The sequence below is a fragment of the Camarhynchus parvulus genome, chromosome 1A (assembly GCF_901933205.1).
Source record: "Camarhynchus parvulus chromosome 1A, STF_HiC, whole genome shotgun sequence".
NCBI lineage: Eukaryota > Metazoa > Chordata > Aves > Passeriformes > Thraupidae > Camarhynchus > Camarhynchus parvulus.
In genome coordinates, this window is record NC_044586.1 from 57,031,093 (window position 1) to 57,054,544 (window position 23,452).

Genomic DNA, 23,452 nt, shown 5'->3' on the forward strand with positions numbered 1-23,452 from the left:
AAATCTGCTGTCCTAGAGCTGTACAGACGTTAATTTTTGAAACTCCCTAAGAAGTTTGGCCAGTTTGCATCTGTTTCCTTCCCTTTTTAGCAACCTCTACTGTCTCTCACACCATTTCCCTGACTGTGATAAAAGTTGGTTTTTTTCTTTGCTCTGAGCTGGTGGTTGTTTGTGTGATGAATGAACCTGCCCTCTTTTCAGGAGCACTGTCCTTGTTGAGAGAGAGGAAACAGCTTGTGGAATCACAAAAGACAGTCTGTAGCTGCCCAGCATAAGTGGATCAGTGTTTCCTAGTAGCAACTGCAAAAAAATTTTTTTTTTCTAAATCTTCCTTAGTTCTTGTTCTCTTTGGGGTGATGATAAAAAATGCAGATGCCCAGCGTACACCAAGAAAAACTGTTCTGTTGCAAACAGAAGTTTCTGACAGTTCAGTCTTGCCCCTTGCTCTTCTCTTGGTGAGGTTATAACAAACAAATGTTCTTCACTTTGTCCGCTGAACAAAGTGAAGAAGTGGAATCCATTCCAGAAAAACAGCTTTCTCAAGCTGTGCCTGTGCACAGGGCTCTGGGGCTTGCCACACTCCACATTTCCTAACACAGTGGGCAGAAGCTGCCTTTTGTTACTGATAAGAAGGTGGTAAGTTTCATGTAGTGTGTTGCCCAAACCAGGCATGTCTGTAGCTGGCAATTAGATGTTCATGATTTCCCTGGAGCAGCCAGAAATGCTTCAGCCAGAAGTGGTTTCCTGTTTGTTCAGTATTTTCTGTTTCTCAGGGAAACAATATTATTTTGTTGTTCAGTCAATGGCAGAGACTTCCACTCTTTCCTCTTGTAAGTCCTTATGTTGATTTTATCTGTATATGTTTTCCTAATAACTGGCTTTGCTATAATCAGTCCTACCAGTCTTAGTCAGTTGGGCCACTTACTGACAAGTACCAATCTGGACCACTTTTAATTTTTTAAGTGTTTCCCTGTTGGTCCAAAACAGTCCTTGCTTAGTGACTTTCAGAACACATTCCGTAGCCTTATAATTGCCTTCAGGACTTTTCATTTGAAGGCATATTTATTAGTCCATATTGTCTCCTTAGTTTGTTTTTTCCAATTTGCATTGAAGGTTTTAGGTGGGTCATTCAGGAAACTGTAATAGGAACATCTTACACTCAAACCTCAGGAGCAACTAGCTCCTTTAGTTCATGAACATGTGTTTTCATCTATTAAGTAGAAAAAAATAGTTATTATATTGAGTCACACACTGATATTTTTGTGTTTCTGTTGTGTTGTAAATGCCAAAGGAACTACAACAGCCTATAACATATTTCAGTTCCTTTCTAGATTTCGCAAATAAAAAATTATGCCAGCTGTCTTTTCTAAGGTCCCTTTTTGTATGGCTCTACTGATAGGTTAATAATATGACCATTGAATGTTTGCATAAGCATTTTTAAGTCTAGATAGCAGAATACATAAAACTGCTAGAAATTGAGATATCTGGACGCTAGTTGCTGTCCAATATAAGCTACTTCTTACTTTTCTTATTCCAGCTGTTCTCCTTGCTGTAATGCTGTCATTGCATTGTAACACAGCTGTGAATCAGTGTCTTCCTCTTAGCTCCCATTTGTATGTTTAAAAGAATTTTTAAATCCTCTGATTAAATGTTGTATTTGAGCACAGGATGCTTATTGTATCTGAATGGAACACCACTGTATAGTTAAAATAGGATTTGGCAAATAGTTTATATTTCCCTACCAAACAAAAGCAAACCTATCTGTCAATTACACCATAATTTGTCAAGGTCTGTGAAGGTAATGGTAAAGGGTTTTGATGGCATAAACTAAAAAGTGTGTATCCATAGTTTTGTTACAATTCTTAATGCAAACCCTAAAATTGTATTCACATAACCTAAGGGAAGTGATGCTATCTGTGGTATAGAAATAGTAAATTATTAATGAAATTAAATATACAGATACAGCGTATTAAATATTAATGCCCTTTTAATGTTAATCATGAGTAGAACTCATGTAAATGCCTTTTCTCATAATCTCTGCAAAATTTAAATTCCATCTCTCCCTTCACATGGGGAAATAAAAACTAACATACATTTTCTTTTTATAAAGATTTAGGGGACAGATTTAGATAAATTTTATTTTTAAAATACCACCAGTAATCAACCATGGGTTGTTTTCTACAGTTTCTAAGTATGTCAGAGAAATGTTGTTTAAAGCACTTGTGATACCATTTTGTGTCTTAGACCAGCTCTGGAGCCAAAGCTGCAAGTGCTGTGTTTTATGGCCTCAGAGTCAGGCAGAGTTAGAGAGGGAACTGAAGTCACAGGGAATTGGCTTGGTCCTTTGTTTGGGCCACTCCACTGTGAGCAGACTAATTTCCATGAAGTCTTTGGCTGAAATCCTACTCTAAATGGTTTTAAACATGCAAAGGCAAAAGAATACACAACTCCATGAGTGATGCACATAGCACTGTTATGGGGTGCTGGGGTTGGGATCAGTGGTTCAGGTTGAACCTGATGAAACCAAATTCTAACAGGCAAAAATTATAAGCTACTCTGGTTAAAACTTCTATAATAATCTATTTTTTTTTCTCATTTCCCATTCTCCCACTAAACAGAAAGAGAATTTGACCCAAATAAGCACTGTGGAGTACTGGATCCTGAAACAAAGAAACCTTGCACAAGATCACTCACCTGCAAGGTATTTTTCTTAGAAGATAAAATATCAGATGCTTTGTTATAGTTTAAATCCTACCACAGTAGTTTGAGAGGTCATACCTGCTCCTGTCTTACAGACAATGGGTATGGTATTCAGGCGCTGTCTTCAGGTAATTCTTTTGTGTAATTCTGTTTCTTTGAATCAGAGCATCTGCATTATTCCACTGATATTTCTAAAAAGATTTTTTTCATGTCATTTTATTATGCAAAAAGCATTAACGTTTCATGTAGAAGCCCAAGTGTTATTTTAAATGCTTCTTTTTTGGTTCATGTGTGCAACAATGTTAAAGTATAGTCAGTTTTTAGTAAAAAAAATTACCATATTTTTGTATAATAAATTACTTGGAGGCTGCCCTTGTGATAGTAATAACTCCTGCATCAAAAAGTAGCTGCAGTGTGAGACATTTCTAATGAACATTTGTATGTGTATGTGCTGCCTGTCAGTAGAGATCATCAGCTAAATTTACTTTAAAATCTATTCATGTTTTTCAATCCAATGAAATCAGTTTTTCATTGTAAGTTAAAAGCTACAATGATTTTCTTAATATCTTTAAATTACTGCAATTCTATTTTCTATCTTGAAAAAGGTAAGTCAATAATCTCTATTATATAAAAATTGTTGCAAAAAGTAATTTTAGCCTTGATGTTGGCTTTTCTTAAGAATGACTTTATAAGTTATCAAAGATAATGTGGAATAGCAGCTTTATTTCCATAACTGTGGCTAAAGTTGTTTGAAGTAGATTTTATCTTTTAGAATAGTGGTGTATCAGAAGTGTAGAGGACTCATAAACAATGTCATGCACACACAAATGCTTTTTAACCACCCTATTTTTAGACTCATTCACTTAATCATCGACGAGCAGTTCCAGGCCGTAAAAAACAGTTTGACATCCTTCTAGCTGAACACAAAGCTCGATCCAGGGAAAAAGAAGTTGCAAAAGACAAAGAGCATCCACCATCTGCAAGGGAAAGCTATCAGAGCCAGCCCACACCAGCACAAGACTCTCTGTCAGGATCCTCAGTGAACTCTGGGCAAGAATCTAAAGTAACATCTCCTGCAAAATCTAGACCACCAAATTCTGTACTTCCAAGGTAAGCAGTTCTCCAGTGTGGAATGTTGCATTCTGAAGGTGCTGTAAGAAATTTCTTAGACGTTCATACAGCTCATTTTATAAGTATTTAATACTTGTTTAGGCTATTACACAATAAAATATACTAATATAAGAATTTCTGCTAGTTTATGTTAACTGAACTCTGTCCATGGTAGCCTGTGATCTAATTGGGAATGAGGAAAGGAATAGTGTCCACCCTTGGCTCAGAATCTCAGACTAAGTGCATTTTTTTGCTAAAATGGTAGTTATAATTAGGAAATAGTATATTCAAGTCATTTGGTCACAATTGAGAAAAAAAGTCTATTTACATGAATCAGTGTAGGTATTAGTGGTAAAATTCTGTACATTTATATAGAATTTTTCTCCAGAAATAGTTTTCCAATTACAGTGTAATTTAGTGTTGATTTAAAGCTATTGATATGAAACTATCCATAGCATGTCTTCCCTTGTTTTGAAGAGTTTTCTTAGAAAGGACAGAAGTTTTCATTGTCCTTTTCTTAGAAGGACAATGAAAACTTCTGAAGGCATCCTTTTGCAAAAACCAGTGTGAGGTATTTAATCTACTGAATTCTAATCATCCTCTGGAAAACTTCCCATACGTTTTGTTTATTTGTGGGACTTTTTTGGTACTAATTTTGGCTGGAGTGCATAGAGCTAAATTAGTTGGCTTTTTTCATCTTTATATTTTTTCATCATTCATTTCTTTGCAGAAACCTTGGTCAGGACTGAGTGCTCATTTTGGGACTGTCCTACTATGATAGTCCCTATTTCCTACTACGATAGTCCTCGTGAAGTATCAAAGAGATACTTCTTGTATTTGCTATCTCAGACAGCTGTTTCCAATTCTTTGTGTGGCCACCAAGCCTGAATGCAGTTTCATTCCTGCAGTGGCAGAGGTGGGCCTTGCAGGGTTTGAGTGAAAAAACAATGAAAGAATACCCACAGATGAATTGGTGCTTCTCTGCCTAATTCTTGTAAAAGCAGTGACCTTACACAGAGAGCAGCACAGACAGACAGATAGAAATGGGGTTCAGTAGGTGTTACAGTCAAAGTAGCAAAACTGGAGTTTTGATGGCATAAACTTCCATGGCAATTCCGTGAGAGTCAGCTGCAGAAATTGCAGAGGTAGCAGTACTCGAGGAGGAGGAGGATTTTAGCAGTCAGACGCTGTGTTTGTAGTCTGCATTTCTGTTTCTGCTGCAGTGCCTCTGTGGGGTTGTCCTGCCTGTTTCAGCGCAGCCACGGAAACCTTGTGGCCTCTCTGTGCTGGCCAGCGAGCCTGGGGCTCTGCTGCTGCTGCTCGGGGGCTGCTCTGTCCTGAGAGCAGGAGCTCATTGTGGCTGAAGATCATCTACAGATTTTGCCCAGTGTGGACATCTCCTCAGCCTCAGAACTCTCAATACATACATGGTTGTACAGACTGTAATTGAGAAGCTTTTCCACCCCCACTTCTAACCTAATCTGTTTTCAAACTCCTTTTGAAAGGCAAGGCACCATCATACCCTGTGGTGCAAAGACATTCCTGCTTTGTTTTATTGCATTGTAGACAAAGGTAAAGAAAACCTACATGCTGTGAGGAGCTCTCTCAGTTACTGCACTCACTAATCTACCTGTACAGGGGGTCAGCTAAACACTCTTATATTTAGTACACTAATTTTAGTAGAATTTTTGTAATTGAACCCTTGGGATTAATCAAGTAGCAGAGTAATGGTTCATTGTAGGAAAACTTTTTATACCTGATTTTTATTTGAGTTTTAAATATACTTTGTCTCTCAAGATCTGAAATCCAACTTCATGACAAATTTCAAACTTCAAGCAATAGAAGGGTCCTTTTGTTTACATGAACTTGGTGACAACCTGTCATGGTTTGACGCTGGCACAATGCCAGTGCCCCCATGAAAATATATTATCCTTAGTGTCTGCTATGAGATGTGACCAGGAATAGAGCAAAGCAGGCTCCAACTTAGGAATAAAGAAGAAAAACTTTATTAACCTACAACTATATATAAAAAGAAACACACACAGAACTCAGAATGAAAACCTTCCAAAAACATTCCTCCTCCCCCCACCAAATTTCCAATACATCACAGTAGTACAAAACTTTGGATTCTCAATTCAGTTACCACCCCTCAGATCACCAACTCTCAGTCCATCAGCACCCTTTAGATAATCAATTCTCAGTTCATCAAGAAGAGAGGAGTCCCTCTTGTACCACAGGCTTTCCTGGAAACACAGTTGAGACCTCCTGTGTTTCCCCCTGGGAGCTCTCTGCTTTTAACCCCCCGTGTTCTCAGAGGCATATCCATGTCCTCAGTGGCCACACCAGGTGCCAGTATTCAAATCTGAGCACCTATTGGTTTGACCACAGCATCCCAAAAAACTCACTTCCTTTTCAAACCAGGACACAACCCCACAGTACATTTCTGACAAGATGAAATGTCAGCTATTCAGTGTCTTTTACTGTCCTTGTTTACATTGATCATTTCTGGCATCATTTGCTTTAATGCTTGATGCCAGCAGGTAGGTTTATAGAGCCTTTGGACACTGATGATTTAAATGTATATTCTCCTTCTAGACCTTCATCTGCAAATAGCATAAACAGCACCAGTTCTTCAAACCACAGTGGGTACGTACCAGAACTGCCACTGCCTTCCATGGGAGGAGATATCACAAGCAGATTGTCCAGTGATGAAGGAGAAGCGGATGGAGCTGAAGAATCTGAGAAATTAGACTGTCACTTTTCTGGACACCATCCCAGACCTCTTGGGGTATGTGTCAGTCTCTGGCATGCCTTGCCATTGTTCTTGCAAAATTAGGGAGAGGAGAACAAATAAGTAATTTAATAAGAAGGTAAGGAATGAAGACCTGACATTCTGAAAACTGTTCTAAAGAGAAAAAATACATTTAACAGAAAAGGGTATGGATGTGATAAGGTAGGAGGAGACCACTGGTCAGTACACATGATACATTGATGTAGGACAAGATGGGCAGCAGAAAATCAGTTGTTCTGTTTTTAGATTGTCCTCTCAGTAGACCTCAAATTGTGTGTAGTTCTGCTAAACTGAGGAAAGTTGCATCGCTTTAGATGTGACATGAGCAGATATTCTCTTGGTTGCAGTTCCTACAAAACTACCTGGCAGCTGGTGGCAGAAGGCTAGTACAGTGCTCCATTGATTTCTGTAGCCTGGTTTAAAGCAGTAATTAAATGTCATTTATGTGAGTGTATGTGGACTTAGAAACTATTGCTTCATTTATCTCAAAATGGAAAGGTTCAAGTATGTGTTTGAGCAGCTGGTTTTGTCTTTCTCCTGTGTTAGTGAGAAATTTCATTGTAAGTAGTAAAAGCTGCTTTGTGGTATTATCTCTGCAGTGTGAATTTGTTTACACTGTTCAAACCAAGAAGCAATGGGAGAACTCTTGAAATTCTTAGGAGCTGTTTCTCATAAAAATTGAGCCAAGGAATACATTTATGTGTTTTCCATACGATATGCAGAATAAAACAAACATTGTGATAACTGGTAGCATTGTTTGTATTCCCTAGAGCAAAGGAGAACTTGTTACTGTCAGACACCAGAAAAAAGCATGACCCAAACATTAAGTGACTGTCAGACAAAATCCTGTATTTGGTTCTTACAGAGAAAATGTGAGTTACTGTAGTCCACATAATACTGTGATATGCAGAAACTTCCTGTTTCCTTGGTACTATTGTATGCTGCTTTGGTATTCCTGACTGCTTCTCTATGAATTAAAAACTAAAGGTTCACTGCATGGGTGCCCACACAATTCAAAAAATAATCTAAGTGCAGCCAGTTCTTGTGCATGCCTCAGCAGTGAGGCGTGGCTGTCAATAGCCATTTTGGTTTAGGATCCTAGTTCTGTTTCAAGGCAAACCCACTGACTCATCTGTTCTCTGAAATCTTAGCATCTCTCAACTGAAGCAGTTACTGGTAGTGAAACCAGTTCTTGGTCTGTATCAGTGTGAAGTCAGAAAAGATAACATAAATCACCTCCAGATCATGCTAAATTGCTGAATTTTGTGTTAAAGTAGACTGTTTTCCTTACTAAGTCCCTCTCCTGGCCAGCTGGTAATAATTAAACAGGGGGAAAGTCAGTAGTTACTTAAATTGCCTCATGTTGTTACTTGATGTTAGCGGTGGCTCCCTGGGAGCTGAGGCTAGTTTGTCAGCTTAGGTGGTGGTTTTAATTAACGTGTTTAACCTTGCCATGAAACAGACTTAAAATGAACAGTTGCAGTCTCCACTTGCTGTCCATTATGACAAGTTTTTTGAATGGGTGCTCTTCTACCACATCAGTGCTTCTGCTGTCAGCCAGAATTGCTGTGACTGGGTCCCTTGTATGATGGAGAGTTGTTCTGTTTTTTGAGAGTGGTTTGTAACAGGTTTCTCTCCTACAAACAGGCATTGCATCATTTCGATCAGTAAGACTGAGCTGAAACAAGAGCAAATTCCTGATTGTAACATTTGAGTGTAGTAGGACTTTTCAGGAAGCTCTCCAGAGGAAAGGGTGCAAGTACTCCTGAGCTCTGCAGAATTCTCAAAATACTAGTCCTCCAGTTGATTTTCATGCGCTGTCAAGAGTGTATCCCATGTTCTGTTGTAGCACAGATGCCATGGATGATAATTTACTTTTTTACTCAAATGTCAGGGGTTTGTTTATTAAGTAGATACTAAAGAGGTTCCCATTGCACTTTTCTTCCTCTTCGGTTATATTTTTATTGCTGTCATGCAATTATGAGATTTAAGACACCCAGAACAGTGTAACTTGTCTTTCTGAGGCAGTAAGAATTTTTTCTCTAAAAGTACCTGAACAGTTACATTCTTTTTCTGGCACTGATTTGTTAATAAAGTATGAAATATACTTTACACTAAGCTGAAATGCTATGCCCATATTTCATAATTCTTAAAAAAAACCTCTTCTGTAGATCATGAAAACCATGTTTTAAAAGAAGTTTTATATACATGATACAAATTACAACAGTATTCCTTGATCAGTCAATAAATATTTCGTCATGTGGAAATACATTTTTATAAGCAACACTGAAATACCTTTTCTTTCAGTTCTGTTCATATGGCAGTCGTTTAATGGGAAGAGGGTACTATGTCTTTGACAGAAGATGGGACCATTTTCGATTCGCACTGAACTCCATGGTAGAAAAACACTTGAACTCACAGATGTGGAAGTAAGTGGGATTTTTTTATGCTTGGTGGGTAATTTACATTTTTCATTCTGTAAAACTTCTAAATTAGGCACTCCATGGCCAGCGTTTGTAAAATTGCCTCTTAATTAATTACCTCTTAATTACCTCTATTAAGGTATAGCAGTAACCTGTACACAAATCTTATCTTCTCTGTTAAGGAATATACAGCCCAACAGAACAACCTCCTAGTCCAATGTAAGTTTCTGCCAGATTTAGGACTCTTTCTAGTCCCTAAGAATGCAGATTTTTGCTTAGAATTTTATACCTTTATCATGCCCCTGTATCACCCATTCAGGCTTTGCAGTGCAAGACTCATGAGTTGTAAGATAAGGAACTTGGTGCACATCTGTCTGTGTGTAAGATGGAATATGATAGGTTTTTAATTCATAGTGCCCTTACTGCCTTTGGGATTTAAAAATTCTGACTATTACTCACTGTTGAAGCACCTCTCTATCACATATGCAGGTTCCAAGCACTATAGGCTTTGACTACACACATCCATTGAAATAGACTGCACTTCTAAAATAAATGTTAGTTCTTTTTTAAAAAAAAGTAATTAAAAGCTCATGGCATCTGCAGCTAGGATTGAGTTTTTGGAGGTATTCTGCTACAGAATATGCATTCTTCTTCCAATGCAATGATGCTAAAGTGCAGTGTTTCATGTCACTGTTTATTATCAGGACTGTGTTATATTCATTGGATGCCAGCCATTAGATAAACAAGGTTTGATTTTTATTTAAATATATATTTTTAAGCACTAAAGCTTGGCTTGTCTGACTAACCTGGTAACTTAATGATAATGGTGCCATTGTGCTAGGAGTTTGGAAATGGTTGGTTCTGCCATAAAAGGGCCAGTTTCATGTCTGTTCAGAGACTGATCATGCTCAATCTGCTTTGTAAATCCATAAACTAGTGTCTGTCACCTTCCATAAATAAAAATATTTTAGTTTCCTTATATAGGAAGATTAAAATTTGTTACCTATTGGCTTTGTTTGTCAGGAGAAAAGATGCTTGGGCATCTGAAAAAGCATATACCACCACTAGTACAAACTAGTACAGAAAACAAAACCTCTATAGTAGTTATTCGAAACCAGAAGTAAACAGGCTTTATCCTGCTCCCACTAAATCTGATTTTAAAAGTTTTCCCAAATTTTAGCTGTTTATGTAATCTCTAATACTTTAATGAGCTCCAGCTATACTCACTTGTCTGTGTAACACAGGAAGCTGACAGTGCCTAACCCTGTTTTATTCCTCTGCTGTCCTCAACCCTCCTCTGGGCTGACCTTTCCCTGTGCTCCCCAGGCAGAGCTGGGTATGAGGCTGCTGTTCTGTAGCTCTGCAGCTGTGGCCAGAGGTGCAGGGATGCAGGGCCATGTTCTCAAAACTAACATTAACAAAGTACTTCTATCTCTAGTTCTCAAAGTACTTTGCAAAGGCGGGTAGGAATTGTTGGCCCCTTCTTTAAAAGGAGCCTGAAGGACAGCTCTGATAAGCAGCTGTGTTTGCATTGCAAGTGGCAGGCAGTAGGACTTCCTCACTTCTGACAGCATGGACTGTATGTAATCCCTTATGTACCTGTGCCATAAACTGTGTTCTGTCCAACAGTCTCCATAGGAGGAATACCTGGAGAGAACACTTGTAATTAGGATTTGATTTATGATAAGACAGCACACCCAGGGCTGCTCCTTTATCGTACTTCTGTGAGGGTAAGAGTAAGCCTTTAAAAATGGGAAAGGTGTCACTAGTGAGGATACCAAGGGCAGAGTTATGGGGCTGTACAGCTTCTTAGAAAAGAGAAATAGGATTAAACTGTGACTCAAATGTAGGTCTAAATAATGAGAAAAGATCACATAATAGTTTTCCAAGAGACATTATGAAGATCTGGTTCTTCAATAATGCCACATTAGACAAAATAATAGGTGATGGCTGAATGGAAAGGAATTTGAATACATCCTACTAATTTCACAGGTAATATTATTATACTTTCTTCTCAAAAGAGTATTCAGCTGTTTATAAAGCTTATCAAGCTCTGTTTAATATTTTGTCAATTTTTCAATATTAGTGGAAATTAATCAATAATTTGCCTGTTTAATCCCACCTAACCAGCTCTCAAAAGATCTGTTGGGAATAGCACTGCATTTGGAAAGGGGTGATCGTTCCTCTTTGTGCTCAATGATTAAGTGCTTCACAACCCCCCAGATGGCTCATTTACTGCCTTAATGAAATCTAACCTATGAATTTAGGTTGATATTGAAACTGTTCCACAATCTGAACTTTGAAGCAAAAGATATGTAATTTATGAAACATAGTGACTAGGATATGTATAGGTGCCACCATCAGGCATTTTATTTGCATTTTGTAACTGTTTGGTAAAATAAAAGAAGGAAAAAGGAAATGAAATTTGTAATACTGTGTTTAAATTGTAATACTGTGCACTTAATTGCTGGATGTGATTAATAGAATAGAATAGGAATCAAAATTATAATGAACTAGGTTCGCCTTTTTGAATAAGTTAATGGAAATTATTTCCTATCTGCTTTTTTTATGGAATTTTTTATGTATCTCATTTTTTTTTCCTTTCCTTTTCTGTTTAGGAAAATCCCTCCTGCGGCAGACAGTCCCATGCCTTCTCCAGCAGCACATGTCTCCACTCCTTTTCCAGCATCAGTCTTACAGCCCTTCAGCAATCCCAGTGCAGTGTATATTCCTTCAACACCTATCAGTTCAAGGATCACTTCTTCTTACATAATGACATCAGCCATGTTATCAAATGCAGCCTTTGTGACAGCGGCAGAGACGAATTCCATAATGTCACACACCACAGCTTTTCCTCACATGGCTGCAAGCCTAAGTATCATGGACTCAACTTTTAAGGCGCCATCAGCTGTGTCACCAGTGCCAGCAGTCATCCCTTCCCCATCCCACAAGCCATCCAAAACAAAAACCAGCAAATCCTCAAAAGTGAAAGACCTGTCATCTCGGAGTGATGAGTCTTCGAGTAACAAAAAGAAAAAGCCGCAGTCGTCGTCTTCATCGTCGTCATCATCCTCATTATCTTTGCAGACATCTTCCTCATCTTCATTTTCAGGGTCCCACAAAAAGAACTGTGTCCTGAACCCCAGTTCAACGTTGAACTCCTATCAGGCGACATCCTCCTATAACAGTGTGTCTGTGCACAATACCAATAATGGAACAAGCCCACTCAGTGCCAAATCGGAGCCCTCAGGACGGACTTCACTGTCAAGTAGTTCAACAGACTCAGTGAAACACATGAGCATGGTAGTGAGCAGTATTGACACTTCTAATCTGTCTGTATCTCCTCTCGTGCACCACTCAGGGGACCACTCCCTGGGAGCACATAATGCAGTGTCTTCTCTACCCCTTTCTTTTGACAAATCAGAAGGAAAAAAACGTAAAAACTCTAGTTCTAGTAGCAAAGCCTGTAAAATCACTAAAATGCCTGGTATGAATAGTGTTCATAGAAAGAGCACTGCCAACCTTATTTCTGCGGTGCCAGATCCTACAAGCAGCTCCATCTCTCGGCAGGTAAGGGACTCTTCCAGTTATTTTTTTGCAGATCATGTCTGACTTCCTTGAAATATTTCATCCATTCTGAAAAGAAAATACCACATTTGCTTCAGATGGGTTTTCATCACACAACTTACTTTCTAGGTTAATAAAGAAACATATTTGTATTTGTTTTGTACCAGTCATAGAAAGATGTTTTGAGAGTTAAAAAAAATTTATATATATGTACATACATATGTGTATGTATATGTATATATATATATATATGTATATATATAAATACTTTCTCAAAATATTTTTATGAGATTTTTTTATTCAATTATTAAAGTACCTATTTGTATCTCTGAAAGTAAAATTGAATGTCCAGAATGGATAAATAATTTTTAGAAAAAAAAATTGCTTAATTCTCATCTTTCTGAAATAAATTGTGTTATTGAAACAGGAAGATGAGAGTCAGAATTTCTGTTTATTTCTTTTCCCAAACTTGTTGCTGGTTCATTTCCTAATGCTATGCTAGTCTCTTCATATCTCTTCTGTAAAACACATCTACCTTTCTCCTGGAGAGAGTCTGAGGTGCCTGACCACAGATGTTGTTCCCTGTTTGAAACTGGAAAAAATTAAGAAATTAAGTTCTTAACTGGATGACCTTTAGGGGATATTTGGTTACCTTTTTCAGTGTACCTGTGTTCACAGAATATTGAAGTCAGTGCAGCAGATAAGGTTACACACACTTCCTTCATTGACAGCAGCAGAGCTTTGGCTTCTCTTTCAGTGGTGCTACACAAGAACAAAAGTATATGTGAAGTAAGATCTGGTGGGAAAGCTGCCAGTAGGATCTTTATAATGATCTAAATATGATCTTTATAATGATCTACTGCTTCATTCTGCTACTGTGTCCAGTGCTGTGCTGTGCACACAAAACAGCGCTTGGCCCTGGCATCTGGAAGACAAAGCCATAGAAAGTAGGATACCTCAGAGAATCCAGAGAAGGTAGCTTAGGAAATTTTGCTTTGGTTTGGTTTTTTTGTTTGTGAAACTCTCATTTCCTGAGGATATTGCACATAAAAACAAGTGGAATTTTGAAAAGAAGATAGTAAGGGCAGAGCAATCCATTAGTAATACGGCAGAAATGGGAGAGGAAAAAGGGAATAAATGAATCCTAAAGCTGCTGTAGGAGACAGAATGAATGTCTCAAAGAATGGCCTAGCAGGTATATTTTCTCTTTCCTACTTCCAGCAGAGGTGCCACAGAGATGACTTGTTTGGCTTTTTAAAATGGGGAGTGGCATTGTCTTTCTATTATTTCTATTTCTATTCTATGCCTCTTAAATGTGTCCTGCAATCAGAACTGATCTTCAGGTAACTGAAGTCAGTAGAGGTTGCTGTAAATTCTTCCTTCTGTCACTCAGTCTGAATTTTGAAACATGTGTGTCCAAAAAGATTAAATTGCCCTGAGGTTTAAGGTTTCAAATGGAAAGAAAAAGTAAGTACAAATTGGTACTTTGGTACAAACATAGGTAATAGGAAATGGATTGTATAATCTTTTCCCAGGACACAGACTGTGTCTGTAGCTAGCACAGTGTGAGGAAATCTTACAGAGATTCTGAGTTCAAATCCTGAGCTCCCTTGGGATCAAATCCGTTCTTTAGTGTCATCCCTGTTTCAGTTTTGTGATGCATTTCATCATGTTGCACAGCAATAGAAGTAAATAAACCACAAGAAATCAATCAGAGGTCTTTGCTGAATATTTGTAAAAATGTAATTCTGACTAGTATTTTTTTCTTAAGTAAGAGGTTAAATATTTGTAATGAGTGTTACAATATACAGATATTTAAACATGTTAAAACATTATATTAAATATTATACAGATATTAAAACGTGTTACCTCCTCAAAAATAGGAGGTAAAATGGAGTTAATTGTATTTCAGAAGTCTAGCTGGCAGCTAATTGTCTTTGTGACAAGGATACTCTATGCAATACAAAATAAATTGAATTTGTACCCATTTAAGCATATGGGTCAAATAATATTACATACTCTACATATGTATATTGAAACTCTGGAGAATACAATATTTAAATTCCCTTTTAAGCTGTGCTGTTTGACTTGATGTGTTCTAGAAATACAATTACATTAAAAATCCCACCCAAAAAAATTGGTGTAGCTTAAAATCTTACTCCTGTTCCTTCATGTAATAGGGGAAATTGAAGAGATTAAGAACACAGCAACAGGTGATAGGCTCAGGTATAGTTTTCTTATTTAATTCAACTCTAGACTGGATAGATAGTGACTGGAAGTGTAAATCATCGGGTTTTGAAGTACACTTTATTTTTAAAGGACACTGAGGGAAAAAAAATAGGATTTGAGTTTTGGCCTCCCACTTATACTTTTGAAATGGTGTTTCCCATCATTAAAGACCCAAGACATCTGGGAAACTTTCTTTCCTTTCAGAGTGCTGTACCTGTTCAGCCTGTGTGGCCATTTCTCCATTTAAAAGGAGGATATGTATTTCTTAAGAAGGGGTTTATGAATGCTGTAATGGTGTATGTAGAGAAGAAAGATTTGCAGATGTGTCTCAATGTTCTGAATGACCAGGAAAGATAAAAGGTTGTGTATCTTTAGTCAAGATTTGTAGCTGAAGAATGTTAGCCTCTAGAGAACAGCTGAGACAGGCAAAACAAGCTGAAGGGAGCAGGACAGGCAAAGACCCATCCTTTTAATCTCCGTGCACCATGGGAGCACCTTCAAAACTAGCTGTAAATAAAAACTTTAAACATTTATTCTGGACAGAGTGTGAACAGAGAACACTGTTTCAAACAATCTCTGTGTGAGAAAGGGCAGGAAGAGGAAGAAAGAGGCTGCCTTTCACTCTGTACCTCAAATGGCAGAATTACAAACAATGCTGCAGAAGGGAGGGAGAAAGCTGCTCTTGTGCAGGCCCTGCCAGCCCATGCCACACCCCCAACAAGTCAGTAAGAACTGGCTGCTGCATTTCTCAGTGCTTAGGAGACAGGTCCTTGCTGCCTTTCCATCAAAGGATTAAAATGATGTTACTTGAAGTCAGCGACTTTGTAAACAACTCTTCACACTGCAGTCATCTGCCATTTACAGACAGGTGTCCATGGTTCAGTTTTATCAGTCTTGTAACCCCTGAGGAACCACTCCTGTGACTCAACAGCTGTGTCCCTTCTTGTATCACAACAGAAGTATCTACACCATGTTTACAGGTCATTGTACAAAAACCTATGACAGGCTGCTCTTGCAGAGTGCTGTGAGCTCACAAACATTGAAACAAGCAGATGGAATATTTGCAGTATTATAACAAATTATACATTATTATATATATTATTATAACAAGTACTTTTAAAATGTATATATGTGTACTACAATTTACACTCCTACCCAAAGAAATTCTCTGATGCAGTAAATGGATACAAATGCAAATTTGAACCTCTGGAGTTTCATTCTTTTGATTAATATTTGCTGTATCGAGTAATGATATATGGAAAAAAATAGAATAATTTAGGCCATGCTCTGGTGCTTGGCCACTTGATTTGAACTCCCCAGGAGTGGGGAAGGTCTCCTGGGGAGGATCCCATGACTTGGAGCAGCTGCCCTAAGTGATTCCAGTAACTAGAGAAACCAGTATTTCAGTCTAGAGAGGTGGGGGGGTTATTCCTTCAGCTACTGTTTTGCATGATATTTTCTGACCTGGGACAGTATTTATGTTCCTTTTCAGACTATTGAAATTATACAGGCTCTGAGATAATGGTTATTCTATCTGAAGTGTATCTTTTGCAATAGCAAAATACCTATGTTCCAAATGCAACCTGATTAGTACCACGTTACACAGGGAAGGGAAGGCCATCACCAGCATCTGAATTCAACTGACAAATATGCCTCTCAATACTGCTCAATTAATGTTTTTCAGATTGGAAAAAATAGCAGTGTAGCTTTGTCACAATCCAGTCCTTCGAGTACATCAAACCCAGTACACAACAGACAAGTAAGTTGCTTTTGAAAAAGTGTACTTAAGTAGTCTGTAAGCAGTTTTGAAACATTTCATGCTATAAAACCTTTAAATATAATTTCTTTATGAATCCAGTTCTTTATAGAAGCTGCCTTTTGGTGAGCTAATACTAGTTTTCTCCTCTCATATCATTTTTCCCCAGCTACTTTCCCCTCCAAGAATTATGAATTACACATTTTTTGGTTGTTTTTCACCACCTGTGCTATAGCTCAGGTTGGCTCATTGGTTATAGCTCAGTGCTGCTCACTGGCTGTTGCTTTGGTGATAGAGGCTCAGCAGCAGCAGATCTCTGTTTTTTCTATCCCAGTTCTCCTGCTGAGCAAGATGGCACAGCAGAGTCCCCAGACTGGCACAGGAGGGACAGCATTTAAAAATAGGCCAGAAGTGAAGCAGCAAAGGGAGAGCAGAAGCAGGACAGAAAAGATGAGGTACTTGACTATTCAGAGAAACTAATCTGAAAACATAACTAAACCATGTGTAATGTGAGTTCTTCTTAAACAGTCTCTGAGTTAGACAATGATAATAAATGCTGCAACTCAGCTTTTTTGATCTGGCCCTCATCTGTCTGGAGGACTGCTACACTTGTTTATTTTAATATGGCCCCTACTATTTGATTCTCCAAGTTGAGTACTTTATCAAGAATATAATATCAAGTTCTTTAGTGTGGAAAGGTTTCCCACCTCAGCAACGTGTAGTCACAAGTAATCCAGAGGGTTTTTCTGTACAGCCAGTGTCTTAGAATTCTGTTATGTATTCTGGCTAAAGTATGCATGAAGTAGTTATTCCAAATGGCTGTGCTGTTAGTTTCTGCTGTGTAGACCCAGGAAAAGAATAGTAATGATAACCCACACCCACGCTTTATGCCCATTCAAAATACTCTGAATCGCTCATATCTTCAGATGAACTGCCAAACAGTAATTTTTTTTCTCTCACTGCTGAATGCAAATATATATGGAAGAGCCACTCTGAAGGGAAAAAAGTGGAAAGTTTCTTCATACTTCTAAGGAGTGGCATTTTTCTGTGTGACACTGTCATCCAACTGCCAGTGACAAACTGTTCTGAAGTGCAAAACTGTTTTTGTTTTAACATCTTGCTCCTGTGTTAGTATAACATACACACTACCCGAGGAGCAGAACTTGTTGGGATCTGTTGCCTAGATCCCATGGGGAAAACCTCAGAGTACAAAACATTAATTTTGTGTCAGCTCTATGTAAACTGAGATTATTGCAGAGCTTTTCAGCTGCCTGTTTTCATAACTTTATCAAAAATAGAAGTGTTTGCTTGTTTTAAGCCCCACAAACTCTTTCTTTTTAAAAATATGTTTCTGTCAGTTTGGCAGTTGATTGTGGAGCTCAAAGTATAAATACAAAAAAAATCAAGTTGATACTAAGTTATATTAAACTTTTTTTAACTTACATAGGATTTTAGTATTTGGAACCATGAATAATGATTCCCTATTTAATAAATGTTTGTCACTGTCAAATCTGAGCTGCTTTGTTGGCAGCTTTTATCTCCAATCTAGCAATTGAATAGTCCCTAAATAAAATTTCCGCCTTAAACTATGCTGTAATATTTCATTATAAAGGTGTTAATAATTAGGTAACAATAAGTGGATCTACAAGTATATGCTGTGTCAGTAAAGGTATTACTGTGGAAGCTGAGCTCTCTGGTTTTGAATGTTAGTGTAACTATAACCATGAGAATCAGGGAGTCCAAGTGAAGCAAGGTCTGTAGGCAGAGACAATCTCTGCTATAAACCAGGGTTTATAGTTGGAAAAATCTGGCAAGTTTTCATGAATACATCATAACAACAGACTTGTAACAATGCAGTTGGAAGCAGAGTTGCAGCTGAATGTGCATATGGAGCAGTTCCTCTGGGCTGCCTCCGCTGTGTTCCCTGGCCAGGCAACCTGGCGGAGCTGTCTGCTGGCTCAGAAGGGAGAGGATTGTTGTTCTCAAGAGAAGGGAGAGAGGTCCATAACTCACCACAGGGCTGAGTGGCTGGGTGAGGATGTGGCTTTTGGAAAATTGTGTTGGGCTCTAAACCCAACCCACACCCCAGTCTCGTTTGCACCTGTGACTGCCCGGGTGCAGTCCAGCTGGGAGCACTTCCAGTGGCCTTCCCAAAGCAGCCAGTCAGAGAGAGACACGTGGCAGTGCTGTGAAAGTCACTTGCCACCCATAACTGAGTGTTTCTCATTATTAGTTGTGAGCTGAAGGTGGCCTGTAGTAGTTGTTCTGATGTCACAGGAGTAGCTGCTTTTGATCATTTGCTCCATGTATTGAAGTTCACTCAGGTTGTCCCGTGGTACTGGTGGATGATGAGAATTGTTGTGGGCCTGTCAGTTCCATCCCATTGCATTAAACTCCATCAGGCTGAACTCAAACAGATTCTTCTCAATTAGTGTTCAATATCAATATTGCTGCCCTTCTTTGAGACCTGAATTAGGGATTGTATACATAAAAGCATGCCTGTTTTTCCAACTATTACTGTTGCTTTAGTAAAAAAAATACTGCTTTTCCCTACAAAAACTACTTGATCTTTAATAAAAATTAATGGAATGATAGTTTTACAGTCAAATTATTTGTGTCTGTATATATTAAATGTTTGTTTTCTCCAGATTTTATTCTTGTTCTAGGTTTTTAACTAATCAAGTCTTTTTGTCTTCATAGTGCTTTTAGGTGCCTGAAAGTGTTAACACTTCAAGACCTCAGTGTGCGGTGGTTTTTAAATACTGAATAACTAGATCATTTTATTAAGGGAAGGTGACAACGTGTATGCTGTGTGAGGATTCCTTGTGCATGAAAACATGCTGTGTAGAGGAAAAGATTCTTCAGAGTTGTCGTCTAATTGCTGCTCTTTATTTGTAATGATAACCAAGTTAATGAACATGAAATTCACCAAAGCTTACTAAGATCAGACCATCCCAAAAGGAAATATGCCGTTTATTCAAAGCAGTTCCTTTTCTTAAAGGTCTAATGTAATCAGTAAACAGGGAGGAAATTTAGTTCAGGGACTTGAAATAAATTCCTGCTTTGAGTACTGTCAGCCACAGACATTATTGAAGTGTTTTATACCAAAAGACATTGTGTGATTTTGAACCTGGCTCTGGTTTCTCTTTTAGAAGACATCAAACCGGACTGGTAGAATAAGGACTCTTCCATAACAAGGAAAAGGAACCAGCCTATAATCTCTAGCTCTCAGCAGCCCTACTCCACAGGGTTTTTCTTTTCTATGTCCTGCAGATGGATTTAATCTTTTATGAATTTGTGGTTTTAATGAGAATTAAATTTACAGAAAACTGTAATAGTGATTTGTTTAGTTTTTCCACTTGTATTTGCCACTGATCTGTGCGTTCTGCTTGGTTATGTTTCATGCCTTTTAAAGCTGTTAGCGTTGCAATGCTCCCTTTGTTTCCTAACCAGAACACAATGGACATTCCAAAAAAAAAATCCAGACCATGATTTGAATTTATTTAAAGGATCTCCAAATTTTTTCATTAAATAAAAATTACAGTAATTCTGTATTTAAGCTTGTCCTATGGATAAAAATTGAGTGCATTTCTTAGTAATTTGCAAACAGCTGGGGCACTGCAACTTTAGGGACTAATCCTGATTGGTGCTCTGTACCTACAGCATTTAATAATTTCAGTGGGAACTCTGAGTGTTCAGCCTCTTCCAGAATCAGGCTCTTAAGGAATCTATACTTCAATCAATGCATAGCAGAATTTTGCACCAAACTGTAATTACTGTTATCAGGGGCCCAATGTGTAAAATCCCCATATCTTGGGGGATTTCCAGACTCTTAAGAACACAGCACTTGATAACTTCAGTGAGCAGTTTGGGTTTGCGAGGACAGGAGTTGAGCAGATTGGCTTGCATTAATAGAATTGCACTGACAGTGTTTCTTATAGGATTACTGAATAATTTTTTAATAAAATATAGATTTTATAATCAGGAAGCCAATACTAGGTACTGGAACAATAGTACAGAGGAGTTAATTTTTATTTCTACAGTGTTAAAAGTGCACTTATATGCTGGTTTATTTACATCTTGGGGAAAGGCAAGAGACTGCAAATAGGGAGATTATTACTACTTTCTTTTTTAAAAAAAGAAGGGTTAAGGCAAATTTTAAGACTAAAAATGTTTAAGCAATTATAAACAAGGCTAGACCCTTTGAAAAAAAGTTTAGAAATATTCTTAAAATAAATTTTTATAGTGTTAATTTTGTAATAATTTATGTTTTGCTATACTTCAGAGCTAACTGACCAGTATAGTTTCAGAAACAGTATGAAACTTAGGAAAGTTTAAGCAATGTTTATATTTTTAAAATGTTCTTTGAATTATGTTTTTATTGTACATTTCTTCAGACTGAAAAATGTGTACATATCTTTGTTATTTTTGCACAATTTTTGTCTTGTTCAGTTTTAGGAGCAGTACTATGTTGATTTTTTTTAATTTATTTTGAGTTATAAAACTGCAGGATTTTAAAAATCTCAGTAACAAAGTCATCCTCTGTAATCAATGAACTGCTATTTCTATTTGTTGAGGGAAAACAGTGGTTGTGAGATTCAGTGGTTGCTTCTGAGAAATAATGCTAATCAGTGACTGAAGGAGCAATTTTGTAGTTTTAGGAAGCTTTAGCTGTTTCCATGCATCTTTTAATTGGAAAGCTGAATTATGGAGCCTGTCCTTTGAATGCTGCTTAAATTTTATTTTCAACTGGCTTACACCTGACAGCATTTCAGGAAAGTTAAGCACGAAGTAAAATCCCGTGGTGTTCTTTCATCATCAAAGAATCATTATTTAATTAAATGTATCGGAAATTTTAGCCTGCAAAATGAAATGGAAGTAAACTTTTTGGGAAAAAGTGGATACAAACTGGACCAGCCTATAATGCATTCTTAGTGTAGCATTCACTTGTAGTTCTTTTTCTTCCCCATTTGCCTGAAAACCTTGTGATTTGTTTCCAGCAATAGAGGCTCAGAAGCTTTGGTTGTTCCACATACGCAATGCATAGGCCCGTCAGCCATAAAAAGCGACTTGGATAACTTGTATGCCTTCTTTTGTATCGATGTAACAATTGTAAATAGTGCTGATCGACCTTTGTAGAGAATAGTTTATACAGCATATTCTATTATTGCTGATTCTCAGTGAACTATTGTTTTAAAAAAAAAGAAGAAAAAAAGAAATTTTTCTATTTACACCTTATATTTTGTTATGCTGTTGACCCATGGCACTTTAACAAAACTCTGTGGGTTTTGCATAGCTGGTCAGTCATGGGATATATTAAATAACTGTTGTTGCACAGAAATGAATTTGCACCTGCTATATTGTGCTTTCCTACTACAGATTTTAGAACCTTTTCCAGAAGACTTTTGAAGAAAGCATGTCCAATCATTCTAAGATAAAAAAATGCCATACTTGTACAGCCAATTTCTTTTCTACAATCCATATTTTGTAACACTAAGTATTTTCATTCTTTGTCCTGCACCTTTATGTATTAGCAGTATCAAATAGAATTCATTCCATGCTTGTGATAATTGTAAGCAGAATAAATGTCTAAAGTAGGTGTAAATAGTAAATTCTATGGCTTACAGTTTAAAAAAGGAAAACCAGAACAAACATGTATCTGATTGATACTGCCATGGTTCAACACCGGGCCTGGAGATATTCTCTAGTGAGCGATTGTATTTTTTTGTTTTTTGCTTTATTATTATTTTTTTTTTGTAACATGGCTTTGTAAATAAAATAATTTATATGTTTGTAAGAAACAGATGGAGTTTGTCATTATTCCTTTTTGCAAAGCAAAAATGGTGTGTATTGCTTTCTCTTCCCAGAGGCTGAAATACACTTTGCAGATGCCCTGCACTGAGAATTCCACAGTAGTTCAAAAGATCTGCCCAGCTTTCTGTACAGGGCTGAATTTCCCTGGGTTTATTTTTGGCATTCATGTCTAAAATATTTCTGTATTTACATGTCAAGACACATGCAGCGGTTAGCTACTGAGGTTTTTTGCACTGATAAACCATTTTTAAATTCCTTTGCTTAGCTGAATGCATTTTCTCATTCCTTATCAGTGTAAGAATTAACTTTGTTACAGCTGCTAGATTTAGGAATTCTCACTTCAATGGGCAGTACAAATTTATAACCAGTCTTTTTATCATCATTAATACTAAACCCACAGCTCTTATCTAGGCATTAAGATTCTTGTTCTGTGCAAAGCCTGTTCCAATTACAGATCAAATGAGACTTAAATTGTTCATTGGCTCGACAGCTCTGCAGAGAGGATTGCAGTTTTTTCTCTTGCAGCCACCCTCTTCTGCAAATCTGGGGAATGTGGACATTTTCATGCTCCTTTTATGAAGTATCTGGAAACTGTCTTGGAGATACTGTAGGGAAGATGCTCACAATTACAGTACCTTTTTTAAAAGCAAGCAATTGGGATTGCAAACTGCATTTTGTGTGCACACACTCAGAACTGGCAGAGGAGATAGGAAACTGGGCTGCCTTGCAGGAAAAGGGAATTGAAAGAGGGAAATTTTACCTTCTAGGTAAACAGCTTTTTGTTTAATGCCTTTCACTTTCTGATTCCTGTCACAAAACCTAATCCTGAATTTTCTCTTTATTGTACAGTTAATGCCTTGATCTGAGATACTGAGGTACTTGTATTTTGAAAGTTTTTTTTTTTTAATCTTTAGTTTATCTTTTCCAGTACAGAAAAAATTAATATCATTAAATAGTAGTAGATGCTGAAGTTTCATCTGATAAAAGTGGTCTCCATGTATGGCTAAAGATAACTCTGTGTTTATAAGATGCTTTGCTATTTCTAGCAGCCATTAGAAATTA

General features: G+C 37.5%; 1 protein-coding gene across 3 annotated transcripts in view; it reads left to right on the forward strand.

The window, feature by feature from the left end:
- ATXN7L1 (ataxin 7 like 1) overlaps positions 1-22,377 on the forward strand; it is a 111,670-nt gene extending 89,293 nt beyond the window's left edge. Inside the window, exons 6-12 of one of the 3 annotated variants that reach the window (XM_030961110.1) lie at positions 2,619-2,701; positions 3,554-3,810; positions 6,406-6,598; positions 8,909-9,030; positions 11,643-12,594; positions 16,505-16,579; positions 19,277-22,377. In XM_030961110.1, the coding sequence (XP_030816970.1) occupies positions 2,619-2,701; positions 3,554-3,810; positions 6,406-6,598; positions 8,909-9,030; positions 11,643-12,594; positions 16,505-16,579; positions 19,277-19,285 (1,691 nt within the window). In that variant the 3' untranslated portion in view covers positions 19,286-22,377. Of the gene's footprint in view, positions 1-2,618; positions 2,702-3,553; positions 3,811-6,405; positions 6,599-8,908; positions 9,031-11,642; positions 12,595-16,504; positions 16,580-16,910; positions 19,222-19,276 lie in introns of those variants that run through there. The other 2 variants (XM_030961108.1, XM_030961109.1) reach the window with 2 other exon arrangements.
- The last annotated feature ends 1,075 nt before the right edge of the window (positions 22,378-23,452 follow it).